This window comes from Caloenas nicobarica, chromosome Z (assembly GCF_036013445.1).
Source record: "Caloenas nicobarica isolate bCalNic1 chromosome Z, bCalNic1.hap1, whole genome shotgun sequence".
NCBI lineage: Eukaryota > Metazoa > Chordata > Aves > Columbiformes > Columbidae > Caloenas > Caloenas nicobarica.
Window position 1 is genome coordinate 64126309 of NC_088284.1, and position 24520 is coordinate 64150828.

The 24520-nt window shown below is 40.0% G+C and overlaps 1 protein-coding gene across 13 annotated transcripts in view; it reads right to left on the reverse strand.

Annotated features, from left to right (window-relative positions):
• MPDZ (multiple PDZ domain crumbs cell polarity complex component) overlaps positions 1 to 24520 on the reverse strand; it is a 101341-nt gene that overhangs the window by 69718 nt on the left and 7103 nt on the right. For 11 of the 13 annotated variants that reach the window (XM_065657782.1, XM_065657785.1, XM_065657784.1 and 8 more), the window contains exons 2-9: positions 23143 to 23218; positions 22389 to 22555; positions 13782 to 14003; positions 12781 to 12920; positions 10529 to 10742; positions 8496 to 8624; positions 7089 to 7292; positions 451 to 565 (exon numbers count right to left, since the gene is read on the reverse strand). In XM_065657782.1, the coding sequence (XP_065513854.1) occupies positions 451 to 565; positions 7089 to 7292; positions 8496 to 8624; positions 10529 to 10742; positions 12781 to 12920; positions 13782 to 14003; positions 22389 to 22555; positions 23143 to 23158 (1207 nt within the window). In that variant the 5' untranslated portion in view covers positions 23159 to 23218. Of the gene's footprint in view, positions 1 to 450; positions 566 to 7088; positions 7293 to 8495; positions 8625 to 10528; positions 10743 to 12780; positions 12921 to 13781; positions 14004 to 22388; positions 22556 to 23142; positions 23219 to 24149; positions 24224 to 24520 lie in introns of those variants that run through there. The other 2 variants (XM_065657773.1, XM_065657779.1) reach the window with 2 other exon arrangements.

The following is a 24520-nucleotide window of genomic DNA, read 5'->3' on the forward strand; positions in this document are numbered from 1 at the left end:
TCTGCCAGCAGTACTACACACATTGTTTAAAAAGTAATAACAATATCTTCTAAAACTACTCAGAAAACTAATATATTATCTTGTAAGAGCCTTTTAAAAATGAAAATGTAATGTATTACAAAAAGCCCAAACAGTTCTAATTAAAATGGCTCAATCTATTTTAGAAGCGTTTTGCAAAAACATAAAAGCACAAGCATTAGCCAGGAGTGAATTAAAAAATTATTAAAAAATGCTGAGGTGGGAATTTATAATAAAACTGATTGCTGCTAATCTGAATGTCCTTCTCATAAAAGGAAAAACAGTTCCCTTTTTTTTTTACGAACATTAAAAAGATTTTAGATGATCAATTTTTTTTAGATATGCTGTATCGAAACTAAAATCAAGTCTTTGATGCACATACACCATAGTACACAACAGATTGTATACTAAACTGCAGGAATCAATTATTACCTGATGTTTTGTCTCCAACATAACCAGCAATAGTTATTCCTAATCCCTGGATGTTTTTAGTGAGTTCAACATTAAATTTCTCCCCATCTTCACTGCTGTCAACAGAAGCATCTGCCTAAAAAGAATAGCATGATTAGAAAGGAACCTTTTTTTCTTTAAAGATCCACCACATTCTTTGACGTCATGAACACATAAATTGTACACAAATGTAAAAAAAGAAAGTACCAACTTTGCTTCTGCTATTATTTGGTATTCAGCAGAGAAACTATTAATAGATATAGAATCATTTAGGTTGGAAGAGATCCTCAAGATCATCAAGTCCAGCCATTAACCTAACTCTGGCACTATTCCATGTCCCTAAGAACCTCATTTATACATCTACACATCAACCAGAGCAACAACAGATATTCCATAGCTGCCGCCCAAGATGAGAAAGCCAACCACCTCAAGGGTACATATGGCTTCAGTGGTTCCTTCTGCACCCCTCATGAGAAATCCTCGTGCTTAGAGTACCTCTCTGAAGTGTCTGTACATCAACACACGTAGCATGAGGAATAAACAAAAATTAGAGACCCACGTGCAGTTGCAGGGCCATGATCTCATTGCTATTACAGAGACATGGTGGGACAGCTCACATGACTGGAATGCTGTCAGGAAGGGCTATGTACTTTTTAGGAAAGACAGGCCAGCAGGGCAAGGTGGAAGAGTTGCTCTTTATGTGAGTGAGCAACTTGAATTTATCGACCTCTGCCTGAGGGGGATGAAGAATGAGTTGAGTCCTTATGGGTAAAAATTAAGGGACAGCCTAACAAGGGGGACACTGTTGAGGGTGTTTACTACAGGCCATCTGATCAGGAAGAGGAAGTTGATGAGGCCTTCTACAGACAGCTGGAAGTAGCCCCATAATCACATGCCCTGGTTCTCATCATCCTGACATCTGCTGGGTGGACAACAAAGCTAAGCACACACAGTCCAGCAGGTTCCTACAGATCATCGATGAAAACTTCTTGACACAGGTGGTAGGGGAGCCTATGAGGAGAGGCATACTGCTGGACCTTGTTGTAACAAACCAAGAAGAACTTGCTGGAGATGTCATGGTCGGGGGCAGCCTCGGCTGCAACAACCATGAGATGATGGAGGTCAGGATCCTGTGTGGAGGAAGGAGGGAAATAAGTAAGACTAGAACCATGGACTTCAGCAGGGCAAACTTTGGCCTCTTCAAGGTCCTGCTTGGAAGAATTCCATGGGATAGGACTCTAGAAAGTAGGGGGTCCAAGAGAGCTGACTGATATTTAAACATCACTTCCTCAAAGCCCAAGACCAATGCATCCTTATGAGGAAGAAATCAAGTAAAAGGAGTAGGAGGCAAATATGGATGAGTAAGGAGCTCCTGTCAAAACTCAGATGGAATAAGTTTATGTAATGTGGAAAAAGGGACAAACCACGTAGGAGGAATATGAGGCTGTTAGAGCACGCCAGGATGCAGTGAGGAAGGCCAGGCTCCACTTGGAATTAAATCTGGCCAGGGATGTCAAGGACAAAAACAATGGCTTCTTCAAGTACATCAGCAGCAAAAGGAAGATCAGAGAAAATGTAGGTCCACTGTCGAATGAGGTGGGTGCCCTGGATACAGAGAAGCTGGAGTTACTGACTGTCTTCTTCAGTCTTGACTGCTAAGACAGGCCCTCCAGAATCCCAAACCCTGGAGGTAAGAGAGCAAGTCTGGCAAAAGGAAGACTTTCCCTTGCTCGAGGAGGATCAGGTTAGGGATCACTTAGACAAACTGGACACCTACAGATCCATGGGCCCCAATGGGATGTACCCACGACTGCCAAGAGAGCTGACAGATGTTACTGCTAAGCTGCTCTCCATTGTTTTTGAAAGGTCGTGGAGAACAGGAGAGTTGCCTGAAGGACTGGAAGAAAGCCAACATCACTCCAGTCTTCAGAAAGGGCAAGAAGGAGGACCCAGGAAACTACAGGCCAGTCAGCCTCACCTCCATCCCTGGAAATGTGATGGAACTACTTATTCTGGACATCATCTCCAAGCATGTGGAGGAAAATAAGGTTGTCAGGAAAAGTCAGCATGGATTCACCAAGGTGAAATCATGTTTGACAAACCTGACAGCCTTCTATGATGGTATGATGGGCTGGGCAGATGGGAGGAGAGTGGTGGATGTTGTCTACCTTGACTTCAGCAAGGTTTTTGACACCTTCTCTCAAAACATCCTCATAGGCAAGCTCAGGAAGTGCAGGTTGGATGAGCACACAGTGAGATGGATTGAGAACTGGCTGGACAGCAGAGCTCAGAGGGTTGTGATCAACAGTGCAGAGTCTGTTTGGAGGCCTGTAGCTAGTGGGGGTTCCCAGGGGTCAGTTTAGGTCCAGTCCTGTTCAACCTGTTCATCAATGCCCTAGATGAAGAGACTGAGTGCACCCTCAGCAAGTTTGCTGATGATACTAAACTGGGTGGAAGGGCTGACACACCAGAAGGCTGTGCTGCCATTCAGTGAGACCTGGACAGGCTGGAGAACTGGGCAGAGAAGAGCCTGACGCAGATCAATAAGGGCAAGTGCAGGGTCCTACACCTGGGGAGGAACAACCCCAGGCACCGCTACTGGTTAGGGGTGGACCTGCTGGAAAGCAGCACTGCAGAGAAGGACTTGGGAGTCCTGGTGGAGAACAGGCTAACCCTGGGCCAGCAATGTGCCCTTGTGGCCAAGAAAGCCAATGGTACCTGGGGTGCATTAAGAAAAGCCTGACCAGCAGGTCGAGGGAGGTTCTCCTCTCCCTCTACTCTGCCCTGGTGGGGCCCCATCTGGAGTACTGCATCTAGTTCTGGGATCCACAGGTTAAGAAGGACAAAGAATTACTGGAGGGAGTCCAGCAGCAGGCTACAAAGATGATGAAGGGTTTGAAGCATCTTTCTTAAGAGGAGAGACTGAGAGAGCTGGGTCTGTTCAGCCTGGAGAAGAGAAGGCTGAGAGGGGATCTTATCAATGTTTGCAAGTATCTCAAGGGTGGGTGTCAAGAGCAGACTTGGACCAGACTCTTTTCAGTGGTGCCCAACTGTAGGATGAGGGGCAATGGGCACATACTGAAGCACAGGAGGTTTCACCTGAATATGAAGAGAAACTTCTTCACTTTGAGGGTGACAGAGCCCTGGAACAGGCTGCCCAGAGAGGTTGTGGAGTCTCCTTCTCTGGAAACATCCAAAACCCACCTGGATGCATTACTGTGCGATCTTCTTTAGGTGAACCTGCTTTAACAGGTGGGTTGGACTAGATGATCACCAGAAGTCCCTTCCAACTCCAACCATTCTATGATTCTGTGATTTTAAACATCTCCAGGGACGGTGACTGAACTACTTCCCTGGACAACCTGTTCCAGTGCTTCACAACCCTTTCTGTGAAGAAATGTTTCCTAATATCCAGTCTAAACCTGACCTGGCACAACTTGAGGCCATTTCCTCTCATCCTATCACTTGCTACTTGGGAGAAGAGACCAATGCCCTCCATGCTACGACCTCCTTTAAGGTAGTTGTAGAGAGTGATAAGGTCTCTTCTCAACCTCCTTTTCTCAAGGCTACACAACCCCAGTTCTCTCAGTGGCTCCTCATAAGACTTGCTCTCTAGATCCTTCACCAGCTTTGTGGCCCATCCCTGAACTTGCTGCAGCACCCCATTGTCTTTCTTGTAGTGAGGGACCCAAAACTGAACACAGTATTCAGGGTGCAGCCTCACCAGTTCCGAGTACTGGGGGCCAATCGCTTCCCTAGTCCTACTAGCCACACTATTGATGCATGCCAGGATGCTGTTGGTGTTTTCGGCCACCATTCTTCACTGTAAAGCAATGCGGATCATGCCCTCTGTGCCCCACTACCATTGGGATATTACCTTCTAACCTACAAAATCACCATTTGGTGACAAAAACAACTGGTGAAATTTGTAGAAATTAAACAATGAACCTCTTGTACAGTAAGTTACACAAACCATGCTTAAATCTTAGAATATGTAGCTTGCTGATCTTCTGGGACTTCCTCTGAACCAGCTTTAGGCTGCTGTGTTATTTAAAAAGATCAAAATTACATTTTGTATTCTATTTGTTTAAATTCCTATTAAATAACTAGCTATTTTTTTCCTGTGCATGCCAAATTTGAAACATAATAAAAGCTATTTCTATTGAGGCAATTATATATTTTGCTTTTGAAAGACTTAAAAATTCTGGTTTTGAAAGTAGCAATTATACTTCCAGCTAGTTAAATAATGACAATATCCACTAACATCTACTACAATCCTCTGAATTTCAATAACAAAGAATGTTTAGGGTAATGAATTCATTGATTTATTGTTAATGACAGTACAATACATATTAAAATCCCATTTCAACAATATTGATTTCATACTAAAATTTTTAAAATCTACCTATAAAATTAAATTTCAACTTTTTAAAAAGTGGAGGGGTTTTAATTTTTCATCTTTCAGCTGTCTAAACCAGATACTTACTAGCCACTTCCATAACTGATAAATATCAACATATGATTACATTTACCAGGCTTCAGTTTCAGTGTATTTATGTGAACATCAATATTCATGCACATATTTAAAATGGGATTTCATAAACATAATAGAAATCTATTAAGATCCTGCTATAGTCTGATTTTATTCTGTCTCTTCTGCATGACAGATAGCAGGTAATATTTTTTAAAGTACCAATACTGCAACCAGGCAGATACAATCTAAATCCAGTCTTACTAAATGAGTAGCATGTGCCAAAATAAGACAACTTCAGTAGAGCTATGTATGATGTTACTTTACAAGAGCGAATCTGACTTCAGTTCTTCATCTGAATAACTCCACCCAAAACCACAGTCAAACACAATAAAAATAAATTTCTACTGCTGTAACTACTTCTCTGCTTGATAATACAGGAGTATTTTGGCCACAGGTAATGCCACTAAAAAACTGCTCCAATTTCTGTAACCTCATACATTTTTACAGGATAGACATCTACAGGGGACATAGTGAGAAGTGCTCGTTTTGGAAAGCCATTCTGCACTGACTAATAGCTTTAAGAGCATCATGTAGTCTTCATTCACCCTGTATTTGTCAGGAAAAAACAGACAAACCGAGCTGTTTCCATCATCATCTTCACTCCAGGCCCAAATTAATATGGCTTGCAGCACCATTAACTGGGTGCTCCCTTCGAAAACAAGACTTCATGCTGACCGCAGCAGTTTTAAGATAGCCAGCCTCCTGCCAGGAGAGATGTGCCAGGAACAAGGTATTGAAAAGGATGGGAATGGAGAGGAAGGTGTCAAAAAAGTCACATTTTGCTACTTGGTGGCTTTGAGTTATTTTCTTGGTATTAGAAATACTATATATCCTGCAGCTGCAGATACGGCCTTCAACATTGCACTGTATCACCTCAGAAAGGCAAATATTGAAGAAATACACACAGATGAAATTATCAAATTCAGCTTCTCTTTTGAGACTGCTGCTTTTCACATAAATAATATATGGGCTAAATACTGATCCCTTTACCTAAAATACTGCCAGATTTTCATGCCTTTGAGTGATGTAGAGACACAAAAGTACCAGACTGTCTCTCTTAGATGCTTAGAAGACTCCATGTTAAGATTAACTTTCTTTGCCTTACAGCCATAGCAGACGGAATTAATACATTTGTTTTCCACAGATACCACTACAACGGAGAGACAGAAGATAATGGTAATTATGCAAAAATTGTTAAGGATTTTTTTCTTCCAAAGTGACCTCTCTGAAATGTGATTTGTAACTAGGAACAAAACATCTAGAAAAACAACAGGAAAAAGTAAATTAAAAAATTATTGTATTTAGTTGTAGGCTCAAATACAGTTACCTTTTTCTTCACTCAGTCACTCCATGTAACCACATTTAAGTATATCTGGTCATAACTATATGCGACAAAACATTACTGTTCCTGGCTCTCATTAAACCAGGCTTTGCCGCAAACATACAAATGACCTGTTTTGTAGAGGTTTTAAGGTGACAGGACATGATAATGTTTACAGCATTTTTTAAGTGGCTGACAGTTGTAGAGAAGTCATAGCACAGAAAGCACAATCATCAGCAGGGGAATAAGGGTAGCAGCTGGCTGACTTTTTTTGGAAGATGTCTAGCAAATGAGCAATGCCAGGTTAAGCAGGAAAGAAGCATCTGTGTGCTGGCTGGCACAGGGAGGAACCGTCTGATGAATGGTTGTGATGATATCGAAATAAGAAATGTTCCTTGAGAGGAAACGGACAGGCAGACAGAGAAATGCTGCAGAGCCAGCTTGCTCTGTCTGAAGAAAAGACTGCACCGGTTCAGTTACTCCCAATGTATTATTGTGCAATCACAAGCAACCCAGAATCAGAAGTTATTCAATCATACTTATGGAAGTCCTAAGCCTTCATCCCAAAAGGCTTCAAGCATATAGGTCCTTGCATTATGGACTCCTGACATTTAAATTCTCTCAGACTCTCAACAGACAACACCACTACTGGGAAAGGAAATCCTAGATTTTGAGAACATAGGCGTGACAGACATTCAAATAGTAGTTAAAAGGAAGTCTGCAGTAAAAGTTTGCCATGAGTTACACATGTTCACTGTTGCTTACCTGTTTCTCTGGTGTGGAGATGGGTACTGGTGTACCTGGAGGGACTGCTGGTGGAGGTGGCTCCTCAACAGGACCTCTTGCAATTACCAGTTTCACTCGATTTCCACACTGCCTCAGAACTTGTGCCACCTGCTCACTGCTCATTCCAGCCAGGTCCGTATCACCAATTTTCAAGATGTGGTCTCCACTACACAATCTCCCATGCTAGAGGAAGAATAATGGTAGAAAAAATATATTAACATCCTGCAATTCTTCTCATGTCCCATACAATTAGAAAAAGACCACATAGCTGTAGTCACTTTTAAGACATATGAACCAGGAGACTTTTGGGGGTGGGGGCAAGTCAATATCCAGGTAACATGGAGAAGAAAAGTAGGTTGCATAATGACATACTAATTTTACTAGGCCTTTTACTCAGAAATACCCAGGACATCCTTTTTCAAGCAGTCAGCAGAGCACAGAAAAAAATGCATATCATTACAGTTACTGCATACTGGTATTTAACAACTGCATTTAGACTAGAGAACTTCAGGTTATTTCCAAACACACTTCCAAAAGACAGGATACAAACTTATATTCGGCTTTGCACTTCTGTTTAAAAACTGGTCCTCAGGATTAACTGTAACTTCAAAATAAAATGCATTTCTCCCTTACTGTGAACTATTTATATTGCTTTACACTGTTTAACTCTCCTAGCAATTTACCTTTAACAAAAAAAAGCTTCACACAAATCTAGCCCATATGAAAAGCATTTACAGGTCTGTAAAAGGAACCAATCTACCTGCTCAGGGAAAGAGTGCAGCAGTAAATCCTGTCCATGCATCTCCAGGCCCTGTTATCAGCACCATTTCTGTGGCTGAAAGACTGACCAGTCTCTGTCCCTGTTCAGTCCTTGACCTTCATCAACACTACTCTAGACACTTGTCCAAAGGGCAAGCTTGAAATGGACTGTGATCACCAAATTCAGTTCTCACAAGCTCTTCAGGCAGGAGCAGAGCATATGCCCTGAAGAAGACACATGAAGCCACATGCTTCCTCCAAGCTTCAGTAAGCCCAGCAGACAGAAGCAGATGCTCTTCTCAGCTATCCAGGCAGAGCGAGTAAGTGTTTGGTGCACCCCCACCCCTGGATTACAACCAGTATATTAATGAAAGAATTAGGAGTCTAAATGCATTGGCGCAAAACATGTACAATGTAAGAGGTTTGAAAATGTGATTTAGAGCCTAATCCAGCTTTTACATTCAAATACACAGATCCTCGCACTAAACACACTTTTACTGAGGATTAATTTTACCACTTGCCCTCTCTTTTTTACACTTACGAGGAAAATAGCTACCACAATTTAGCATGATTATAAAAGAGTAACTTCACACCTTACTGAACTGTAAACAGAAGGTTTGAACTTACCTGATCAGCCACCCCTCCTGGTAGGATGGTTTTAACAATCACCCCAGTTGACTTTCCTCCAACTATTCCAAATCCCAAACCTGAGCCATCGTTCACCAACTCAATGGTCTCGACATGCTGCCAGTGAACCTAAAAGGAATAAATATCAATTGCAAATGATTTAAATAAGGACATACATACTAAAACTTGAAAAATATTTTCTCTTATTACTTGGGTATGTTTTTGAATAAAGAAAGGTGGGAGGAAGATGGAAATATGGGAACTTTCTAAAAATTACTATTAGGTATACAATTACAAAACATTTAAGCAATAAATTGCTGATTCCACAACAGCTGGAACTTCTCTGGTACAAACCAGAGCTGGGTAGTAGGTCAGGCCTTTCAAGAACTTGCTGAACGAATTTAAGCAGCAATCTAGGACTGTCCACCTCCATGTCCACCTGCAATCAGTGAGAAAAATACAGCTGCCAGAAAATCTCACAAGACTGTAAATTAAAATCTTCAGATAAGTGCATGTTCACACTGGCCATTATAACAAAGCACAGAAGAAAGAATAAAGCAAATTCAGAGGTTAAGGCTGAAAGCAGCACCAGGTGTTGTGAGGTATGCATTAGCAGAATTGCCCCTTGTATATCAAACAAAGATTTCTGGGTTGTCTCATATCAACAGCACTGGAATGAAGTAGCTCTGACGGGAGGCTTCATGTTCTGACAGAAGTGAAACTGCTGTGACAGAAGAGCTTGCTGGTATGAGGCGGTACTGAAGGGACGACTGGAAGCTCCTGGTATTGTTTCTCCTGAAGAACAAACCACATTGTAAACTGATCTGAAATGTAAAACTGCAGCTGGTACTCTGCCAGATAGGATCTTGAAAATAAACAGTTATTTTGGAATAGCCAAGGTACTGCACATTAAAAGCCCTGTAGTATCTGTTCAAGAATCCACAGTCTTAAAATAAACCAAGGACAATCAAGCAAAGCCTGAAGGAAAAAGAACGGCTCCAGGTAAGCTGTTTTGCCCCAGCATTTGAAAGTGAAGAGAACACAAGGACTGGAAAAGGCATGCATAAAAAACCAGAAGGAGCTGTGGCAGGTTTGAAAGGAACATTTTTTCAAGCAAGGGAAGCTGTTGGGAGAACATGGAGTCAATCACACAGAGAAAGATGTGCATCACAGGAATACTAGAAGAAAGCAGGCCTCTACTGTGTGCTGACAGGAAAAGTTAGGCCAATCAGCTTTATTCCTGCACACAGAAGAAACAAAACATTCTGAAATGGCTTTGCTGAAAGTTTTGTGCTAATGATTAAAACAAACACTAAAATGGCTGCTTTTTCCAGACTGGTTGCTCCATATGTTTCTGGTTATCGACTGCCTTAAAGAAAGGCCACGGATGACTGAACAGTGAAACCTACAGAAACCAAGCATAGGCCATGTCATCTCAGGACAAGCCATTACACGAGGACAGCACCAGGAAGAGAAAGTGCAGTGAAGATCACCACATTTCTGAGTTATGTTCTCTACACCTACCTATGCAAAAGCTTTCAAAAGAAAGGAAATTTAGCAGAGCTGTTCCCTGGGATCCTCGTGTGTCCCTGCAAATGGCATTTTCATGGCTCTCTCTTGTAGCTCTACGTGAGCCCCACCACTAACACAGAAACAAACAGAGAAGCGCCCACTCGGCTGGTGGTGCACATCAGATTGCAGTGCCTCAAAAATCTTGTTTGCCCTAGCAGAATGAAAAGAGAAAAAAAGATCCTGTTTACTCCTACCTCAAAATAAAGCTTCACAAAGTAAGGTGGATAAAGAGAGTTTGGTAGATAAGGAGAAGAAATACAGCCATGATCAACTTCCCCAGAGGAAGCGTGAATATTTTCTACTCTTTGCACAGGAAAAGGAACAAAGATAAATAGATGAAAAACCTCAAGAACTGTGAAGGAAATGTATATACAAGCAATAAGGAAAAGTCTCAAAATACTAGATGCAGTAAGCGCATATATGGCCAGAACTGAATACGCAGACATTTGGGATATACTCACCGGATTGGAATGGGCTGAAACCGTGCTAGCAGCAGATGGAGACGGGGAAACTACAGGACTGATTAGTTGAGGGAAAGTGCCTCTGGCCACAACTAGCTGGACATTATCTTTTGCTTTCTGTAGGATGCTGATAGCCTGTTGATGTGTAATTGTCTGATCAAGGGCTTGTCCGTTAATAGCAAGGATTTGATCTGCTTCCTTCAGCTTTCCATCTCTGTTTTATACATGTAAACAGTGAAGGGGGACAAGAAAATAAACAAACAAGAAAAACCAAAGAAGTGTTGCCACAGAAATTACAATATTTTGACAATTTTCCAGTATTTTTAATAACCTGTTCTGTATTCCCCCCACTTTTTAATCTCTCCCTGCAGTTTTGCTGAAAGAGCTGATGTGGCACCCTGGTGATCACTTCCTTTGAAGCTAATCCCACTGCCACTCTCTCCTGGCTACTACCCCCTAGCTAGCTTTCTTCTCCTTGTACCCCCATCCGAGACTAAGCGTATTAGATCTCAGTCACTCCCAACCATAGCCTGGGAACTTATGTTTATTCTTGACTTTGAGCCTCTTGCTTAACAGACCAAGTGCTCCACTTTGTTCAGTGCGCCCGTTCTGAATATTCATCAAATCATGGAGTGGAACACGCTTTCATCAAGATGGTACAGAAACTAATTTTGTTTTGCACAAAACCAAGGGGAAAAAAAAAAAAAAAAGAAAAGAAAAAAAGATGAGAAGGCAGAGAGAGAAACAGCAAAAAAATGATAAAACAGAACCCTTTTAAATGAGGGGGAAAAAGGTCTGAACAAAATCAAAAAAGAACTCTTCAGTTTCAGACAAAGGAAGCACTACTATAAAATTACATACTCAGGCCTTCCTCAGACCTACTTCAAAGGACGTCTATGAAATCTACACAGATGAGTTAGCCCTTGCCTCCTCCACCGTTTCTATTGCTTCTGCAGCAAAGCAGAAAAATTCTGAAATCTTGTATTTAATATCCCTAAGTGGCAATGCTTTGAAAGCAAAGGGTGGAAGAGAAAACAAGGATCCCTGTTACACCAGTTTTTGTGAGCACCTACAGTGTAGAAGCCAAAGTACTCAACAGCATTCAGGTCAAAGACTGTTTACCTTCAAGCCATAATATTTTGCTTTGAACTGTTTTTCAGAGTGCTCCCAAAGACTTAGTACTGCCAGGGCCTTTCTGATTTATAAGCCCTGTAACAGTTGTTGAATATTTCTCTTCTCACCAGTGAAATCAAACAGGCAGGACCTGATTCAGTAAAGATAGGTCTCAACTCCATGGAGTAAGACGAGTAAAAGCAAAGACCTCTCGGAGCTAAAAAAAAAATTAATTTAGACAGATCAAAAAAAATTGTAATGACACACAGCATGTTGCTTTTTTGTAACAGAACTAACTCTGCAGTCCACATTCTGCCCTCTGTTAAAAGGACAGTGTTCAGACCACAAATTATCAGAAAATTTCTCCGTACAGCATAGTGAGAAATAGTACCAAGACAACTCAGCTGCCCTACCCAACATACAGAGTACATCACAAAGCAGCTCTGGCCAGGATCCTGATCACCAAATCCATATACAGTGATAAACCCCACTGCTCTGCAATGAATCAGAGCTGCTGCCATCCACCACCAAGTTCATTTGCTCCCTCACACTGTTCTTACAGCAGAAGTCCACTTCTCTCAACGCTACTTGTGGAATCAGGATTAAAGTCGAAAACATACTTTCATCAAGCTATTATTATTGCTGAGTTTCTGGTAACATAAGCTTAATATTTCTTTTAAGAGTTCCACAACTTTAGGTAAAGCCTTGCTTGACATAAAAGTTGGATTTCACACCTGCTCAGTGGGACCCTACTTCACAAACAACCCTACTCATTACGACTGATTTTTTTGCACCAAATTATTTTTCAGTGCATTCAAGGATGGCAAAATCTGTATTTCAGCTTTAAAATCCATGACTTAGAACAGTAACCTCTCCATTTCCCTGTTGGAAAGTAGATTATAAACAAATCACAGAGAAACTACATCTGGAGATTGTAGAAATTCAGCATAGATCATACACTGCCCTGTTCTCATGTTACATAAATTGTAGTGATGAGCTATTTTAAATCTGCTGTGATGTATGCCTTAGAACACAAGAGACATGTGCCTTTGTACCACAAAAGTAACAGCAATTAAACAACTAAATTGCAGTGTTGTGTTAACACTTCGTACAGTAAAATATTTCAGTAGTAATCTTACCTATGCGCCACACTTCCTTCCTGGATTTCTTGCACAAATATTCCCAGTTCTCCCCTGTTTTCACTCTTGAGTCCCACGACACTGAAGCCCAGACCACCACTTACAGGTTTAATAAGTTCAATAGTCTCAACATGACGACCCTGCTCAGTAAAATTTTTAAAAGGGTACAAATGTTAAAAACGTTGAAAAGCAGCATTAATGAATGTGGTAAACAACTTGGAAATTAGTTTCTAATTTGACAGCTACAGCTGGGCAAGGCCACACTAGCTAATAACTGAAATAAAGTTTATTACGGTCCAGAAGAGGAAATCAAGAAACAACAGCTAAATATAGAAAGTTCAGGTTTAGTAGTGACTATGTGTTTATAAAACTTCAGAGGGAATAGGTCAACTTTCAAGCAGAACTAGAAAAAGAGAATGAATTTCAGAAAGAGGGAAAAAAGTGCAAAAGGCTCACCAGGAGAACTATCTGGCTCTATTACAGGTTAATTAGAAAACTGCTAGAACATATATGCCTGGCCGTTTTCAGCTCCAGCCACTGAAAGGACTTGTACAACATTTCTGTCTACCACAGAAAAGCAGTAAGATTACAGAACAATGTGTAGCAAGGTCAAAAAGGAATTTTCCATCTTATTTCCAAGCAAGGCACCAAACTAGTTTGCATTAGTTATGCACACAAGAGCACACTCTGACAAAGCATCTCTCTCATGCACAGAGAGGCAGTCCTAAAATGAGCACAGAAAGATAAAGGCATGCTGATATGTGAGAGGCACGCTGCCCAGCTAAGGACAATAACTCAGCAGTGACAATGTCAAGGCAACTTTTGCAACTGTTTCCTCATTTACCAATTGTTCCTCAAATTAAAAAGTTATTTTTGTTTTATATAGCAAGTGAGGTCTGGTTTGCTTAATAACAAAATTGCTTTTAAATAAACATACATGTATTTTAATCTTCCAGATAATCAGTGACCCACATTTTATGGTTACCAGATGATATGCTTACCTGGGACATATTTCTGATCAGCTGCTCAAAATCATCACTAGAGGACTTCCCATTAATCTGAGGAGTAACGGATCTCACTGATGCTTCAAGCACATTAGCTGGGCTGCCATTCTGCTGAGCCAACAAATATGACTCATTATGTGGCAAGGACCCCGAGTTCACACCATGATGGAGAAGTTGGGGGAATTCACCAGTGGAATGTATGGAAGGTGTAATATTTACCTGTAAAAGATTGATGGCAATATACATTTGTAGACACAGCAGAACACTTCCCTTTATCAAAGAGCATTATGATAGGCAAATTGCTTGTTAAAAATATTTGAAATCCCAATCTGCAATTTTAAAAAGACATTTTAAAAAGAAAAATAATCTTCGATATTTATAATTGATGTAAAGTTGTGAATTATTAGCATAAAATATGAAAGAAATTGATGAAAATAATCTAAAATTCTTTTCCATCGTCTGCCTAAAATTATTTTGTTCATATCAGCATAGCAGCTTGAAGTACTCCAACACAACTGTAGAGGTAAGCAAGTGTAAATGGATTTCTACAGTATCAGTATTTTTCAAAACAAATTTATCAATTGTTTTACAAGAAAAATTTAAAAAATAGTATGCATATTTTGACGAAAAAAAGAAAGAAACCTCACAGGCTACATACAGAACATATTTCACTGGTCAGGGTTTCTGCATCACTATGCACTATGGCTGCCAGTATGACCCTCTACATGAGGTAAAATTAAATACAAAATTACTGAACAAGTCTAAAATCACCAGGCTGATCTGCAAACCACAATCATATCTTTACACAGGCAGCCTTGACAATACACTTCTCTTAGAGCAGAAAAGAAAGTAAGAAAATTCTCCACTTTGCCCAACCATAGTAAATTACCTACTTTCAAGCAGGTTTCTGCCAACCACTCTAGTCACAGAGGAACGGAGACACGACTTTATACAAATGCATAAAGCTCAGGTGAAGCAGGAGCCCTCACTTGGCTGTTGTCCCACTTGCTTGTTGACTGTCAACAAGCACCATTTTACTCCACCTCGATCTGTTCCATGCTTGCCTGGCACATTAGCCACAATGTAGGATAAGCACACTGCAGCCTCAAATACTTTTCATAGTTTTACAGCACAAGTTTTCTAGCGTTCTGCAGGACAATACAAAAGACTGGGATTTCCCTTCCTTGAAGCCTTATTTTTAAACTTCAAGTACCAACAGAAAATCTCAAAACTGTAAATGTGTTCTAAAACATCTACTGCACCAGTCTCAGCTGTATAAGCATGCTTCTTCCATTAGGTCCATCATATCATTCTCCCAGAAGTCCAGTCATGAAAAGGTCAGTATCATTCTCCATCACACAATTTCTTCTCACCTGGGTGCTTTAGGAAAATGTAATGGAACAAACTTCATTTATTGAACACCTTATGTGCCCGGGAAGAACCTCAAGTTACAGAAAAAATACCACAAGGCAGCACTGAAAAGTCCTGAACAGCAATTTGCCTGGTCTGTCATAAAAAACTGGGAAGAGGAAACCAGGATGTTTGGAACTCAGTGATTATATTCTGTTGTCCACATTTGTGAGGAATCACTTGGGTTACATTTCAAACAAATCATAATGCCTAAAATGTGCCCACATGCACTTTCTTGAATCACACACAGTCATTTCAGCAAGCCTGTGAGGCACAAGTAGATAAGCCTTGTTTCACAGTTCATTGCATGTAACAACACCCAGATACATAACCGAATTCTGCCCTTCCCTTAACGCAAGTCTTCCCCTTACATTATATCCCTGAATTTGAAACTATGCCACACTGTGTTTCTTATCTGCATGAGTACATACAACAAGTTAACTCACCTCCACCTTCCCAATGTCATCCACTTCAATGTCTAAAAATATATCACTGAACTTGGTCAATTCATGTGCCTCATTTGCTCCACCTTCAAATCTTCTTACATACCCTGCTGTCATGCTCCTTCTCACAAAAAATTGTCATGGGTCAAATTATTATTAGTAAGAGTATCTAACACCACTTTAATTAGCCTGTCTTGCACTGCTTGTATTTAAAAACATTTTTACATGTCCATAGCAGGACAAAACAACTTGAGAGCATACGAGATGCAAATCCAGATTATTTGTCATGTGCACTTCAAGACCATAGTATATGGGTCTGATATGAGAAACGTCAATAAGTCATGGATATACGTTTATTTTCTAAATTACAGTACTCGTTGTAGAAAATTGCACTGAACTGCCCTTCCTGCTGAAGGTTACCGTCCTCAGAGCTCATTTGGTGAAAGCAGTCACTAGAGAACCTATTACCTGCTCAGGCAAGGCCAGAAGGGTTAGCACAAACAACCAACAGCACAGTATGAGCAAAACCTACTGATTCTGCCCAATGTAGATTAGTGAGAGTTCACATAATCTCTTCAGTGCAGCCTTTGGAGTCATAACCTCAAACTAAGTAGGCAAGACTCAGCAGCTCAGAGTGCTAATGACTCCAGCCAATATGATTAAACCCAGAGACAAATACATGAAATGCCTTCAATGTCATTTAGCACTGTTCTAAGCACAGAATCACTTTGTCTGGGGAACCTTTTAATGTGGCAGGAGCTTCCTGAGGTTTTATTCTTCAGAATGGCAGAAGGGGAAGGGTCACTGGTATTACTGATAGTCCTGTAAAACCCAACTGAGCCTGAATTCCTTGCTTTGAATGGAGTGTGCAGTCATCTGCTAAGACAAAAGAGGGAAAAGAAAACAAATCCTACAATAACACTAAGAGCAAAATTTTAGACTATATACAGAAATCTAGAATCCTTTCTGCTTTATAAAGAAAGAACCATGCAAGGAAAAAAGGACAGAAACAGAATTTTAAGGCAAAAAAACTGACTGTAGCTGAGAAACTGCTGCTGTGCCCCCTCCACTGTCTGTTTCCCTTCCATCTTCCTCATGAATTTCACTTTCAATTTCTTCCGTGTTACCACATGATGTGCAGACTGCTAACATACAGAAAATCTCAGTGTGTGAAACCTCTCTTTGGTAAAAAATCAATGTCTTTCCTGTATCTAGAGCACTCCTTTACACAGAAATATGTAGGGAGCAAGTTGCAACACTGGAAAAATCCTGCAATGCACAAAAAATTGGAACAAGTAAGACACAGTAATCCTAAAATATGACATTTTTAGAACAGCATGAATGATACATATGGTGTTTACATCATTATATTGTTTTTCTGTAGTATACAACACTTCCCTTTATGTACAAACAGCAAAGAAAAAATGCAGTTATATATCAAAAAAGTAAAGGTTATTGAGTACGGCACATTGCCCCTACTATGAATCATCCTTCTTGTACCACTCAGTATCCCATACAGCACAATCTGCAGTATGTAGAGGAACTCTATGCCAAACCTGCACTATGTTCTATATATGTTCTGCTGATACTGCTAAACAGAGGATTGCTTCAGACAGCTCATTTCACTGTTTGTAATGTTCAAACAACAGGCCAGCCATGATGGGCACACTAACTTCCATCTTAACGTGCCCCCTGCATCACCATTTTCTTCTCTAGCTGAGTTTGAAGAGTTGTTCCATTAAGATATGACAGTCTCCTAGGGATTTATGTTTTTGTTTCTGATATAAAACTCACACATTCCCATGCTAAAACAGAAGTAGCACCAGGTAGATCCATATTTTAGTTTTACCTTGTATGTTTCATACACCAAATCCTGTTTAAACTGGCAATATAGTGCCCACCTTCTCAGTCTGACATTTGACCCCTCCTGCATACTTGTGTGAGCTGGGACATCACTGCAAACATATAGGCATTAACTGACCTCTACCATTTCTTCTCCCTTCCAAACCAGAAGATGGAAATTGTTCATGTTTTTCTAAGACATTTTCCATAACTAATTATTAACTCCATAATTCTGAAGACACTGGATGTTTTTTATTTGCATGACAGTTAAAATGCCACGAAAATGCCATCTATAGCAGGAAAAGGCACAAATTACCCTCCAGTTAACACCAGTTTATCTAGAACTTTAAAAAGCTTCACCTCGAATCTTCAGTACAACTGTGACCACAACACAGCTACAACACAGCATCAAACACCACCTCTTCAATAACAATTGATAACACCACCTCATTTTAATAAAATCTTTTTAAACACAGTCACATGTTGAATGGAGGATGTGCTTAACATGGGAAGTCTACCTCAAATAAAGTGGCTTCTGATTTGTGAAACTCCAAGAAAAAACAAAACTCTAAGAAAAAATGTCAAACTGTTAACAGAATAAAGCTCTGTATGTTTGTGTTTGCATGTGCACACAAAAAACACACACACGCCTCCACACTTTAAAACATTTCTGGTTTAAAATGACATTCATAATGATCCTAAAGGTAGAAGTTCAGAATCTGCAGACAAATTACAAGCAGAAATGTGATGATCACTTTCTTCCCTGTCCCCTCCGAAATGCAGGCATGTAAAAGTTGAGAAGAAACAGTGTATATTCCTGCTAAACACAGAAGTACAGGCCATTCCAGGGGGAGCAATAAAACACAAGTGGAGATCTTAGAAAGAGTATGCTCTTGTGTTTGCATGAAATATTTTTAATAATATATAAATTACAGTACTTTGTAGCGATAAAATCACCGTAATTCCACCAAGAAGTAGCTTAACAGCACTGGGATTGTGTAAGTACCATATGAAAGAACACTGCTTCATTTTATAATTTGGCTTATGCTGATTTTCTTTGATTGGCTTTCTCCTTACTGTATATAACATCTGCAATGTGGACATAATTTGGTATAAGAAAAAGACGAAAATTCACAAATACCACAGAGTATGATAAAACTCAAGTTAGTTGCACAGATAAGACACTAAATGCAATCAAACAATGCTTAGATGCAGCTGTTCAACATATTCTTTTAACAAAAAAAGAGCTACCCAAGCCATACCTGCAGTGTATCAACATTTAAAGCAATCTAATTGGCATTGCTACATCTCAACTGGGACAACAAATTCTCAGTGTTTCTGCACTCCAGCCATTGAGTGCCAGCCCTTGGAGACCCCAGGCAGCACAGGGCAGTACTTCAGCTGGCTGCCAGCATCCCGAGCGGTAAAAAGATCATTCACAGGCAATATGAAAGGACATGCTTTCTCCACTTCTTCCCTAAATCCATGCTAGTGCTGACACTATGCATTGCTATCCCATGCAATCCTCTATGTGCTGGTCTGCAGCAGGACTCTTCCCCATTACTGCATTGTGAACAAGCAGTTCAAGCTGGTCAAACTCACAAGCAAAAAGAATCTGAGGAATGCAGCCCAGCCAAGGGAAGTGTATTTTGCTCTGGCAGAGCCCTGAGTGGAGTGGGAGGAGGAGGGCAGGAGGAGGCAGACAAGGGAGAGACAAAAAGGACAGGATGAGAAGCGGGAGAGGACTACCAGCACAGTCTGAGTATTTTCTTTAAAATATTTTGTAAAGAAAATAAAATATTCTTGAAAAGTTCAAAATATTACAATCTCTCTTTTTCTTTTCTGTCACTCTCTTATCTTCAAACAAAGAGACTGCTCTTCAGCAGGAGAAAACAAGGATTCGTTGAAGAACACCGATATAAAGAGCCAGAAAAAGACCTGGTTCCTTCCATGCTCAACTCCAGTGAATAGTGAACTCAGGATAGCTATTCTCAAAAAAACAACCCTTTGCTGTCCCTAGACTTTTCTCACTCCAGTTCTTAACTTCACAATGACAGATTTGCAGTGCAAGCAAATACTGCTTGTCTGTTTAAGAAAAAAGCCTTTAAAGCACCTACCAATAAATACCAATGCATCAGATTTGCTGATTTTAGCATCATGCATCACCAACATCCAGATAAAGCAAGATGCCACTCAGTCCACAACACTGCATGTAACACAAATACAAACTCAAGAAGCTCTTGTTAAGCACACATCAACAATGAAGATCAGTTTCCAATTAACACACAGAAGCTTTAAGGAAACGGGACAGCAAATCTGAAACACCTCCCTGCATGCAGAAACACACACTCTCTCAGATCTTTTGGTGCTTGAAAGATCACTTATCCGCTTGAAAGATCACTTATGGGGGGCAAGGGAGGGGGTAGGGGAAGAAAGAAAAGAAAGTCTACCATTTTAGACCATAAAAAATTTTAGTAACTCTCACTGGAATGCAAGCAATATTTGTCTGCTAAAACCGTACATTTGCATCCTATTTTTTGCTAGGAAAATATGAGAGATGTTTACAGGATTTGCCAGCTCATTTTCCAGACTCACTGCACAAACAGAAAACCAGGCTCTCACTATCATCTCTATGCCTTCCAGACACAGGGCTTCGAGACAGGAATACATCCTACCCCCAGATTTATTGAGGCCACTTCTGCTGGGATGCTTGCAAGGAATTAGTTTGACTTAGTCGATTGCCATTATTGCTCCTCTGCCCCTACCCTCTGTTTCAACCTATAATTTCCTAAAAAGATGGCCTTCTCCTGATAATTTTGCAATAGTCTTGTAGCTCTTTAAAAACTCATAAATTAATAAAAACATATGAGCAGATCAGCATCACACTTTGCCTTGAGAAGAAACAGGCCTCCGTCCAACTTTCAGTGCAGCTCATCATTAAACACCAAAAAAATTCAGCCATCTTTGGTTCAAAGGGGTATAGACTGCAAAGCCAAGCCACTCAACAGCTCAGCACCACTTGTCATTCTGTCTCAAACATAGCTCTGATTGCAAGTGCTTGGGAAACAAGTTGTTTCCTTTCTTAGTCTGGCACGGCTTGGCCAAAAAGCCTGGTCACTATTCACATGCCCTGCAATTTCCGCCAATCTGCAGTTAGTTTCAAGAGCATAGTGTCTTCCCAGCCATAAAAAGAAAACTAAAGGGTGACTTTGAACAAAACTGAGCCTTCGAAAATGCCAAGAAAGACAGTATTTTTTAACATAAGTGCCTGTTTCACGATTTTATTCTTTGTCCTATTACAATATGCTTTATAAACAATTAAATAAAGCAGAGACATTCTCCTGTCATATTGTAAGGAAGATATGATTCTGCAGAGAAAATACATGACAGTTTTCTGAAGAGCTGACCCAAATCTAAGAATAGCTAGAAACATGCAAGTGTTCATATAAGCACATCTCAAGAGGATAATTCACATACAAGTAGCTGCCCTGTCAACTAGACTGGATATGTACCATACAACATGCACAGGCCACTAAAGTTACTGCAAAGATAAACTTGCAGCATTATGGCAGAAGGTAAAATTACTACTTTCTTTTCAAATTACCTATCTGTAGTATCAGCTGCTTCATTTTACCTATTTAGGTGTTTGTATTCAAAAAGAGAAGCATCCTCTAATTTCACAGCTAATGTCTGGAAGTGAAAATTTAATTTGCCTTTTCACCAAATTCCCATTAATGCTTCAGGTGCACTTTCATTTCTCACTACATGTTCCCAAAATCATCACCACATAATTCACATTATTTCTAGATGTCACTGTTAAATTCTCCTTTTCAAACAGCAAACAAACCATCAGAACAGCTTTTTTTCCTAGATTTTTTAAATCACTCCAATGCCATCAAGTCTTTACATACAAAACATGCAAAATTTGAAAACCATGGTAATGTAGAGCACTGTGGACACCTTTCTAACGTATCTCTTGTCTGTGCAAAATAGAATCAAGATTATCTACAAGAAGCAATAAAGAGCTAGATCGTGCTATTATACCACAGTTTTAGCACTATCAAAATCGTGAGGACTCCTCACCAGCCGCAGTCCATTCAGAGACCAGATGCGGCTCCACGCTGATGATAACGTCAGCGGGCAGGGGCTTCATCCTCCCACTTCGGCATTTTTGCATACCAGCCACAGAGCTGTCCATCTTGCAGGAGTCAACAAAACAACTGTTTGCAAAGCCAGATACACAGTTTAGTCCTGATGCAGTTACTGAACTGGTTTTTATATTCTTCAAGTTCCAATTCTGCTGATGAAGAAATTGAATTACAGTAATAAATAATCAAGTCAATATAGCTGAGTTGCTGCCCCTGTTCTCATCCTCACCAAAGACATGCAGAAAAGTAATACTTTTACTTAAAACCCTGAGCAAGGAAAAAAAGCACTAGAAGCCCTTGCTTCTCTTTGTTCATTTATTTCTGCACAAAAAAAACAGATCTTCATTTTCTTATGAAGTCAACATTCCACAGATTCCCTTATATATTCTTGTTATAGCAGGGTAAGAGACAAAAAGCAATAAAAGGCTCCTAGGGAAAAAATCCTAAGACCTCATACAAAACATGTTCCTTTTGAAGGACAGAAACAGAAAGCCTTACATTAACTCCCTACACAGTATCATCACTTCCCAACTATGCACACCAGAAGTAACAAGCATATACCTAAAAAAACACATACACAAACTGTGGGCCTCAAAAAAGCCCAAGAAAGACAATTAATATGTCCCGCTTGGTTCCCTGAAGCTTTGGATCTGATGTTTAGTTTAGGCTATTTGATTTCACTATTCAACAAGCAGAGACATACACATTTTTGCACCTTCTTAGCAATTTTTCTCTTGTGCCTGGGAGGCTGCTTTTCCTACCTGGTCTCGCAGTTGTTGAACCGAAGTCTGAAGGTTGAGAATTTGGTTAAAGAGAGGACTCTGCAGCACTGATTTTAATAAGCTCAGTTTTTCCTCATTTGCAATGTCACCTCGATCCCGAAGTTTTGCCTGTAAGCGCTCCATGGCCTGGAGGGCCCGATGTGTATCTGTAGTGATAACCATACCTAGTCAGCAGCAGTTCAGAAACAGATACATACAAGCAGGTAACAGGTTTAAATGTATCCCTCCTTACTGCTCAACCTACAGAGGACTTCAATGGTTCAGTTCTGAATAAAAATCCAAGCCCAAACACATCTAACGAATTAGGAAGTCAGAGGCAGAGCACAAAGCAGAAGCCAGTCAAAATTACATTTTTCTCCATCTAGAACTGGGTTACAAAAGTGAAACAGCCTTTATTAAAATTTAGTTACAGGAACTGTGGCTATAGGCCACTTTAAACATGAAGTGACAAAAATAGCCATAACAGAAAACGTTTGCCTTTTTCATACAAACTTGTAATTCTAGCAAAGGTTAAAACAATGAAATCAAGACAAAAGGCTAAGAATTAAATAAACTAAGCAAATGAGGGTAAACCTTTTGTTTTCAAACATAAAATACAAAAACTCAAATACATCAAGTATTTCTAAGCACAGCAGATATTTTTCACAAAACCTCTCTCACACAAATATCCTAAATCTATTACGCACACCTGATTTGGACACAAAAATATAGCGATACAAATAAAAAAGGTTACCAATTGTTTCCAACATATTTTCTGCTTCTCAGCTTCTATTCCAATAATTGGAAGTGGCAGCAAATACAGTATTTCCCTGAAAAATAACAGAAAGGGAAAAGGGTCACATTTATAGAAGCATTAAGCCCTGAAGAAGAAAAAAAGGCTTGACTTCTGAAAACAAGAAACAAACCCGCAAAACAACAGTCCACCAAAAAACCCATGTCTCCTTGGATAATTAAAATAACCTCAGATGCAACCATATTCTGAGTCACTTTGGAGCTTAAAGCCTGCCTGAAAATTGCTTTTAGGAATATGCTTTGTAATATTTTTGCATTTCCATGACAAAGCTGCTGCTGCATACTGTTGCACAACATGTCCTCCATTGCTTTAATCAGAAGCTATGAATCATAGCTGTCACTGATACTTCACACAGTTTTATTACTTTCCTTTACAGTGATTCATAAAAAAATTCCCTGCGGGATCAGTTTTCAAGTTCTATGTTGACAATTTCAGGTGCATGAACCACAGTACATTCTTTTAAAGTCACCTTTCAAAAAGGAATGTCATGTAAGTCAGAAAGTCGTCATGTCACACAGACTTGCAGGACTCTCACAATACAGCCTCCACTATTAACACCTATTGGAACCGAGACTCAGATCTGGATGACGGCTGGATTTTTGCCAGCATGGTTTTCTAGGCAGGAAATTCCCAGAATACACTGGGAGGAAGAAATCCTGAAATTGCTTTGTTTATTCTTTTTTATTGCTTTTGGGGGTTTGACTTGTGGTGTTCTTGTTGTTTGTTTGCCTTTTTTTTTCCCAACTGTGTCTGCAACTGCTTCGAAATTTGTAGTAGCAGAATATGTTTGATGGAGATGGATAGCTGAGAAGTAAGGAGTTCAAGTATCCCTGCAGGTTTATGAACTCAGCTGTGCATTTTGTCATCTTTAACAATGGCGCCTTTGTTTTCTGGATAATAGGAAAGCAGTTCAGTATAGTATTCCAACTTGAATCCACTAAGCTTACCAATATGCAGAGAGCTGTGATGTCTAAACACTCAGGAAAAAAAGAGTTTTTCTTCATACTTTGGAGAAAAATTGGGAAAGGAATGGCGTTGACAGATCTCTGGGTAAGACGGCCTAACTAAAATTCAACAGGACCATTAATTATAACAGAACCTGAGCAGGACAAGCATTAATCAATCCTCACAATAAAAGCAAGAAAACAGCTGTTAGAGGTACTTAGAAGGAACACAAGCCAGGACGAACATTTTGAGAAGCCTATATTATTTGCAGTTTCTGCAGAAATCCCAAATCAAGTGAGTTTAAAACCATTTCAAGTTCCATTGCCAAGACTTCCCTAGTTTAGATATGTCTGAGGTATCATACCAGTTTATT